This window comes from Trichechus manatus, unplaced genomic scaffold (genome assembly GCF_000243295.1).
Source record: "Trichechus manatus latirostris isolate Lorelei unplaced genomic scaffold, TriManLat1.0 scaffold00064, whole genome shotgun sequence".
Classification (NCBI taxonomy): domain Eukaryota; kingdom Metazoa; phylum Chordata; class Mammalia; order Sirenia; family Trichechidae; genus Trichechus; species Trichechus manatus.
The window spans coordinates 13,221,899-13,231,126 of record NW_004444000.1 but is presented as its reverse complement, the minus strand read 5'-3'; the positions used below and the strand labels follow the sequence as shown (position 1 = coordinate 13,231,126).

The following is a 9,228-nucleotide window of genomic DNA, read 5'->3' as shown; positions in this document are numbered from 1 at the left end:
CAGAAAATATTAAATTTTCAGACACGAAGACAGATGGTACACCAATCTACTCAAGTAGAGGAGTGGGTGGTTTATTGGAAGAATTTCATGTGGCATAATAAAGGAGAAAAACACTCATGGAAACCCAGGGCCAGGAACTGTGGGATGCTTCAGGAGGAAAGGAATGCCAGAGAGATTCTGTATCCAAGGAAGCTTCACAGCCATTGTACTAGTTGAGCTGTTCCACCATCAATGCTGCTCAGTTTCTCTCTGCCTGTTTGTTTCACTCACTGCCCATTTCTCTTTTCACCGCTATTACCTTCTGTTTACTCATAACTTCATCTTATATTTGACACTTTGTTATTCCAACACTACCTCATGGCATTTCTACATTCTATTATTTTCAACTACCATGCCAGTTGTCTCATTATTAGCATTTTTTTTTTTTATATTCCTATGAAAAGAAACTGACAGCCCATCCTGAGCAAGGTCTCCATTCCCAATCCAATTACCAGTTCAGCCAAGTCGCCAGGGCTACCTAGCCAGCTAGGGCCATGATGATTCAAGCTAATTCCACCCACACCAAATTGTCTTTGAAATACTAGTTTCTACAAACTTAAATACCCCTGAAATTTTCCTTGATACTTCATCCCTATACCTGTCCAGTCTTTTCTGGCCTAAGATCTCCCCAAGAGCTCTCCCAGATGAAGACTTCACTCATGTTGCCAGAAAATTGGGATTGATGAGATTAATCCTCTTCTATAACTAGAACCCATGGGCAAAGGGAGACTGACAGAGGGTTTCAGGGCTAATCCAAGGAAGAGAATCCCAACTCAGATATTTGGGTACAGGTGGGTAGAGAGTATGGTCACAGAACTCTCAATACAAACTTGAGACCCAAGTCTTGCATTTTTATATAGGAGATAAGAAACAGCCAGTTCTAAGCCCAATCCTATTCAAGGCAGTACAGTCTTGAAGAAAACAAATCCTCCAGCGAGATGTGAGTGATAGAAATTTGCAAATATTCAGTCTAGTGCTCCATCATTAATGAGACTCAGCTCCCTCCACAGCTTCTCTTTATGACTTCTTCTCTTTTCACTACCAGTTGGCTTTCTCACTATTGTTGGTGAGAAGAGGACCTCATACTGCAGGTTCCAGAGAAGAAATAAAGGGGATGGTGGTTTGAAGGATGACCCAAAGTCCTAGAGAGGTGTAGAACTAGGACCCCACAGGGAGGTTGCAATAGTTGCTATGTTTGCAACAGATGAGCTCTATTCTCTTGCCCAAATCCAAGAAGTTGATGTCCTCACAGTTGTATATACATGACAGCTTTGAATAAAAATACAAACTCTCCCCTGAGGAGGTAAAATGGAGGGGGGGGACATAGATGTAATGACTCTTTTCCCTCCTACAATCTTCCTAGCAATAACGTCTCTTTAGATTCTCATTAACCTTTCTCTAGACTCAAATGAGCTACAAGGCTGCATCTACTAATTTCTTCTCCTAATTCCCTAACTTATAAGGGACATCAGCCTGTCCTTCGCCCAATAGCATCTTAAGAAGAAGTCCACATTTGCCATCCCCCTCTACATGACCACCCATCCTCACTCATCCCACTCACTCTGAGGGCAGAAGAACACCACTGTCTCTAAGGGAAAGTGGATGTTATTTCTCAGTCACTCAATACTCCCTCACTACCTTTTTTTGTAAGTATATAAAAGTTCTCAGTGGCACAGTACTGTTTGTATTTCAGGTAGCAGGACTTCATGCCATCATAGCATAATCCAAGATGATATCTTCTACATTGATAGCATTCTTTTGAAGACCCTGCCAGACACAAAAAGAAACGCTTAAAGGATGAGGGCTGGGGAAGGCTCCCCTGGGATCTGGGGACTTCTCCAGAAGAGGTTGCTATTGCCTAGCAATTCTTAACCTTTCCTGTGCCACTGACTTTTTGAATAATCTGGTGAAAGATAACCTGAACATGCATAAATCAAATATTGTACATCATTTCAGGAAGTTTCCCAAGCTCCTGTGAAATTTATCCACGGACACCCAAAGAATGAAGCCCTTATCTAGCCTGGTGATTTTGCCCAGTAATGGGGAAAAGGGAGCAAAGAAGGGGATTTTAGCCTCCTTACTCCCAGAAATGCCCTAGGCTAGACTAGCAGAAGATGAAATTTTCAGGGTCCTATGTAACAATGGATTACGGCTGTCTCTGAATGTGGAGAGGAGGTTTACTTCTAAACATGACACATTTACCAAGGACTTTAGACCAGCCATGGTTCTACCTTCTTTGAAGTCCAGGAATTTGCCTGTGGAGAGAAGAAAATTCTTTCTTGTTATAATCTCAAATACATCTGCCACAGACCCAAGGGCCAATTTTGGAAACTTTCCTTCCCACAGCATCCAGCCATCTCTTAACCATACACCAACCTCCCCTCTGTCTCCAGGACTTACCTCCAGAAGGACAGAGCGGAGTGAAGATGCTCAGTAGGAGCAGAACAAGCATTCTGGGACCTTTGTCCTGTGGGAGGTTCTGGCTATTCTCCTTCTGTGATCTGTCCTTGGGCTATTTATCTGAGTCATATAATCATAAAATTTCAGGGACAGACAGTACCTCAAAGTCTCCAAGCCAAGCCATCATATTCTGATAGTCCCACAGCATTCCCAAGACTATGCTCACTCTGAGTTTGCACAAATCCTCCAGCAACTGTAGTCTTGCTACCCCTAAGGCATCTATTTAAAATTTTTCCTCACTGATAAGTAAAAATCTCTCTCCATATAATCTCTACTTATTGTTGTATATCTAAAGTCTTGTGTCAAATTAAGGTCAAATAAGGTCAAATTTTTATTTCATGTTTTATCTTTTCAGATATTTCAAGACAGGAGTTAAATACTTCAGTTCTTTTTAGCTTTCTTTAACAACCTATTCACTCTCCTCTAAATGACTTCAGCTTTGTCTGTGTCTCACTTAGACTGAGACACCAGGAACTAAGAAGCCTAGATGTAGTCTGAACGTGGAAGCAGTGTTGGAGTTCCCCTTCTGTGGTGTAGGAATGAGAAGTTTGGGAAGAAAGGTGAGCAGAAGTGGAATTTGTATAGGTTGCTTTTCGGTGTTATTAACTAATTGATTGATTTTTTAATTAAATACATAATTACTGAGCACATACAAAATTCCAAGATCACAGGAAGAGAAGATGCCAAGAAAACCCAGACACCAATCAGTGACCTCACAGAGCTTAGAGTCTAGTTAAGGGTATTCCAAGTACATTGCACACAACAATTATGGGGGCTTACACAAGGAGTCCCTAGGGTATCAATCTTCAATCATTCCATTCCATTTAATATGACAAATCAGTCTTAGAAGAAATATAAGCAGAATGTTTCTTAGAAGCAAGGATGGTGAGACTTTGACTTGATTACTTTGGACATATCATCAGGAAAGACCAGTCACTAGAAAAGGACATCGCGCTTGGTAAAGCAGAAGGCCAAGGAAAATTATTGATGAGATAGATTGACACCATAGCTTCAACAATGGACCCAAACATACCAATGATCATGAAGATGGTGCAGGACCCAGCAATATTTCATTCTGATGTACTTAAGGTCACCATGAGTAGAAGAAGACTCAACAACTAGCAACAAGAAAGGAACATTCAAATTGGACTACCTGACCAGGGGAGGGGGGATGGTTGAGCAGGACTTTGAAGGCTAGCAAAGTATCAGCCAGATAAAGAATGAAGTGGAGAAGAACCCTCAAAGGAACAGAAAATGCCATAGCACAGAAGTGCTGAACAACCCAACATAGTGTCAGAAGGTGTCATTTGATTGTAGAGACATGGGTGAAGAAGATCAGGCAGAGAGACATTCATCTTGTTAGAGGTGATGGCATATGCGTAAAGAGAAGAATTCGAGAGGATGATGCAATGGTCTTGTTGCTGAGAGCACTTTGTCTCAAGAGTGTGGAACTGAATTTCTTGCTTACCGTTGAGCAGTTGTAAAACATCAGTGAAAAAAGGCCATTTCCCTCGGTGTTGAGAAAGATAGTAAAGTCCCACTGTTCTGTACCAGTGCAGACTTCTAGAAAAGATAGCTCCCTTTATCCAAATTTAACTTTGTTATACACATGGGATCAAGTCTTGCCTTTGCTGCTTGCTAACTATGTGATTTTGGACAAGTTACTGAACATTGAGAATAATTTTGCATATTTCATAGGGTTATTATTAGGATTATATTAGATAAAGTTTTTAAGAAGAATCACATATTTATTAATGCTCTGGAAAGTGTCAGGTACTAATTCCTTATGCAATGTTTGCAGTTTAAGGATCAGCCTTGACCCTCCAGCTAGGGTAGATGTCAAAAACTTCAGTCAGAAGAAACCACATACAGAGAAGGGCAGGAGAAGAAGTAGGATAGTGGCTCCAGCTATAGATTTGGCATGCAAGGAGTAAGAGTCTGTCAGTAGAAATGTTGTCAGGAATGTCCTGCCAAGGGTTAACTTTCAGCAAGTCTTAGATTTGTTGGAGTGGACAGGAAGATCAAGAACAGTTTCTTCATGAATGATCTTTGAAGTCAGGGGATCAGGTTCAGAACATACTGCCTAGTTTTCCTTGGATGGATGAGCAGCTAGGACATCAGTTGAGCTCTGATTCATTGAGATTGGATGAGAATTGGGCCCTCTTTCATAGATTCAGGTGTGGTCTATATTCTGATGATGTCCAATTTTATATCTCTACCTCAGACGTCTATTCGGAATTCCAGACTCATATCTACAAATACCCATTCCACTTAGAAGATTCACAGGTACTACAATCTTTGAATATCTCAAAATGAAATAATAATCTTACTGATATACCAAACCTCCTGCTACTTCAGTATTTCCTTACTTAATAAACCTGGGTTCCATTCTTTATAGCTCCCTGTGCCCCATGCTCAAAGAGGAATCTAAAAATGAGTAGCATACATTCTACTCACATGAGGTTATTTTTTTCCCATCTCCACTGCCGCCACCCTAATCCAATCTGTTATCATCTCTTGCCTGGACCAAATAATAGCCTTGTTCTTTGGCCTTCCTGTTTCTACTTGTTCCCTTTATGGTAAGTTCTCCATAAAGCAGCCAGATAACACTTTCATAACGTAAGTCAGAGATGTCACACCACCTCTCAAAACCTTCCAATGACTTCCCATCACACTTAGAAGAAAATCTACAGCTCTTATCGTTGTCTACAAGGTCTTTCCCAATCTGACCAATGACCACTTCTCCAATCTCATTTCCTATCACATTCCCCTTGATCCCTCAGGTCTTTGCTCAAGGGTTACTCCCTCAGAGCAGCATTTCCTGATAAATTTCTAGAAAACAGCAGTTTTCCTTCTCCATCTTTTTTCCAGTTTTATTTTTTACAGCAATTCTCACTACCTGACTTTACATATGTATTGATCCACTGGTTCAACTCTTCCACTAGAACAAAGCAAGGGCATATTTCCACCACATACCCAGGATCTGCAGACCTGGAACATAGTAGACACCCAATAAGTATTTGTGGAATGAATGAATGACAGTCTTCTCGCTTCCAATCTTGCATCCTCCAATTCATTCTTTACAGAGCAACCAGATTGATCAGATTGATTTTTTGAACTATAATAAGAATGTGAAAATTAGACTCTTCATACATTCCAGGTAGGGTCCCAAGACAGTAGATGACAAGTATTTTTATATTTCAAAGTGAAGTGTTGTGTTACTTATGCAGAATTTACAAATTAAATAGATGAAAACCAGTTTCAATATCCTTGGTCCTTTGCCCACCTGGATGGCATAAAGAAATGACATTAACGTTTCAGAGACCCAGCTAGTCAGGATTGGGGCTCAAAATACAGAACTATTTTTAAAAAAGTATTTGTTTGGTTACATTTAAAATAAAAATCTTGTTCATGAGGGAAAACCAATCATTAACCCATAAGCAAACTCAAATAAAAAACACTCAACTACCCAAAAAAAAAAAAAAAATTGCAACTCATATCACAGACTAATGGCTAATCTCCACGTTATACAAAGAAATCCCAGAAATCCAGTTAGTCTTCTAATCAACTCATTTTTATTTTTTAGCCGGAATAATTTTATGGTGAGACACTGTCTTCTTCTGCTAACTGGTTACCCAGTGGTTCCATTCACATGGCCCCCTCTCCCTCCCTGTTATCCTCCACAGGAAGATATTACAATTAATTTTTAATATCATTTTTGACTCATGAATTCAAGCACATTTTATTAGTTTCAATCCAATAAATTTCTTGTCTTTAGTGAAGCTCAAATAATCACATCTTTATGGGAACCCTTTTAAATTGGCTCCTGAATTGTTTTGACATGACTCTAGTACTGTTTCATACCTTCCTTGTTATGTGGTCTTAAAAGATGTTCCAGTCATCTTGTACATTTTCTGCCTCAGCCTTGAAATTCAAGAAATCCTTCTCTCTTTTAGTCAGAAATGATATTACAGGACCACAATCTCATTGCTACTGAGACAGTCATTGTTTCTAGGATTCTTCAGGGAACAAAGAGATAAACAGTTGACACCTCATGAGTTCCTGCTAAAATTTCCAATTCAAATTTAAGACTACAAAATTTCTACTCAGCTTCTTTTATATTGCAACTATATCTCCTTTGTTCTACACTGAGAACCCTGGTTCTCAAGTACACAGAAATGGAATAGAATAGAATTAGAATATTGTTATGGATTGAACTGGGTCCTTCAAATATATGTGTTGTAAATCCTAACCTGTACGCTTGTGGTTTAATCCCATTTGGGAATGGGTTTTCTTTGTTATGTTAATGAGGAAAGATTAGTGTAGGGTGTATCTTGAGTCAATCTCTTTTGAGATATAAAGGAGATTAAATGCAAGCTAGAAGCAGAGATACGGTAAGATAGACCCCAAGCCACATGGAGATCTCCAAGGAACCAAGAAGCAGAAGCTAAGGAGACAAAGACCTTCCCTCAGATGTGACAGAGAAAGAAAGCATTCCGCTAGAGCTGACACTCTGAATTTGGACTTCTAGCCTACTAAACTGTGAGAAAAATAAATTTCTGCTTGTTAAAGCCATTCACTAGTGGTATTTCTATTATCACAACACCAGGTAACTAAGACAGAATTTGGTACCAAGACAGTGGGGTGCAGCTCCATCAGATACCTAAAATGTGGAAGCAGTTTTGGAATTGGGTAATGGGTGGAGGCTGGAAGAGTTTTAAGGTGTCTAATAGAAAAGCCTAGATTGTCTTGAAGAGACTGTTGGTAGAATTACGGACATCAAAGGCAATTCTGAAGAGGGCTCAGAAGGAAGTGAGAAGAGCTATAGAGAAAGTTTCTATCATCATAGAGAACACATATGGCGCCAGCAAAAAAATGCTGTTAGAAACGTGGACACTGTACATGCTTCTGATGAGGCTTTAAATGATGAACATGTGATTGGAAAATGGAGGAAGTGCAATGCTTTTTATGCAGTGACCAAGAACTTGTCTGAATTATGTTCAAATGTTTGGTGGAAATTAGAACTTGTAAGTGATGAACATGGATATCTGGCTGAGGAGATTTCTAAGCAAGATATTAAAGGGGCCGTGTGGTTTCTACTTGCTACTTACAGTAAAATGTGAGAGAAAAGAGATAGACTTAAAAATGCAAGGTGCAAAATAAAAACAGAACTTAAATATTTGGAAAATCCTGTTGTACAAACCAAGGACACGGGTCCTAGAATGTTCACCAAGGACATGGCTACACATTCTTTTGTTAAAGGGATTAAGCCTGTGACTGATGGATCTAACAACTACCACAGCAGAAAACCCATCAGCTTAGACTGAAGGGGACAGAGAAAGAATGAAAGGAAAGAACGCTGGCTGCCTCTTGGAAGTCTACAGGCAGAAAACAAGCCAAAGGAGCTACATCTGTTGTCCTCCAAAAAATGAAAAGGCTCATCTCTGGAGTAGCTCAAAGATCAGCAGAACTATTGGAAGGAGCACAGGAAGAAGAGTCTTCTCAGTTTCAAAGGGTGGGGCCTTGGTCTCCTGAATCTCAAAGGATGAGGCCAGAGCCTCCTAGGTTTCAAAGAGTCAGATCTTTGCCAAGTCAGTTCTGGAGTGTGGGGCTGCCATTTTAATGGGTTAGGGTGTGCCAGGGGGATGGGACCACCACCCTAAGCTGAGGGAGTGGGGCTGCCATGCTCAAGGGGCAGAAGAACAACGTCTGTTAGAGCCAAGGGGGTTGGGTCACCACTCAAATGGACTAGGAGAATGGGGCTGCCCAAAACTGAGGGAGCAGATTTTCCATCCCAGTGGGTCTCAGAGATGGAGCTGAAGCCCAGGGCTGAGGGGCCTTCACCCAGAATCCAGAGGACGTGGACAACACCCAGAAACAGGAGGGCAGGGCCATTGCCCAGATGTTACCAAAGAACAGAAGATTATTTTCAAGCCTTGAGAGCTAATGTAAATTGTTCTGCTGGATTTTGGACTTGCTTGGTACCTGTTATCCCTTCTTTCCCTCTATTTCTCCCATTTGTAATTGAAATGTCTACCTTGTGCCTGTTCCACCATTGTGCTTTGGAAATAGATAACTTGTTTTCTGTATTTCACAGGTTCACAGATGAAGAGGAATTTTGCCCCAGGATGGAATATGCCTAAAATCTCACCCATATTTGATTTAGATAGTTCAGAAGATGAGATTTTGGACATGGAGTTGATTAAAGACTTTTGGGGTGATGTGATGGGGCAAATGTATTTTACATGTGTCAAAGACATGAATTTTGGGGAGCCAAAGGTGCAATGTTATGGATTGAATTGTGTCCCCCAAAAATATGTATTGTAAATCCTAACCTCTATACCTGTGGTTATAATCCCATTTGGGAATGAGTTGTCTTTGTTACGTTAATGAGGAAAGATTAGGGTATACCTTGAGTCAATCCCTTTTGAGATATAAAAGAGATTAAATGCAAGCTAGAAGCAGAGATGGGGTAAGATAGATGCCAAGCCACATGGAGATCTCCAAGGAACCAGAAAGTAGAAGCTGAAAAGACAAGGACCTTCCTCCAGAGGCAACAGCGAGAGAAAGCCTTCACCTAGTGCTGGTGCTCTGAATTCGGACTTCCAGCCTCTTAAACTGTGAGAAAATAAATTTCTGTTTGTTAAAGCTAGCCACTTGTGGTATTTCTATTATAGCAGCACTAGATAACTAAGAAAAATATATGTATTATATTAGAATAGGATATAT

At 40.3% G+C, this 9,228-nt stretch overlaps 1 protein-coding gene across 1 annotated transcript; it reads right to left on the bottom strand.

Moving 5' to 3' along the window:
• Positions 1-1,197: 1,197 nt before the first annotated feature.
• Positions 1,198-2,491, bottom strand: PATE2 (prostate and testis expressed 2). Its single transcript, XM_023734028.1, has 3 exons — positions 2,440-2,491; positions 1,678-1,872; positions 1,198-1,334 (listed from the first exon to the last, which is right to left on the bottom strand). Exons 1-3 carry the CDS (start codon positions 2,489-2,491, stop codon positions 1,198-1,200), a joined length of 384 nt encoding a protein of 127 aa, XP_023589796.1.
• Between the last annotated feature and the right edge of the window lie 6,737 nt (positions 2,492-9,228).

Excerpts from the sequence above, each read along its gene's own strand:
- PATE2 (XM_023734028.1), bottom strand. The coding sequence starts at position 2,491 with ATGCTTGTTCTGCTCCTACTGAGCATCTTCACTCCGCTCTGTCCTTCT. Across the intron at positions 1,873-2,439 it reads TCCGCTCTGTCCTTCTGGAG|TCCCCAGATCCCAGGGGAGC; the intron begins GTAAGTCCTGGA and ends CTTCTGGAGAAG. Across the intron at positions 1,335-1,677 it reads TTATATACTTACAAAAAAAG|GGGAGAGTTTGTATTTTTAT; the intron begins GTAGTGAGGGAG and ends TTACCTCCTCAG.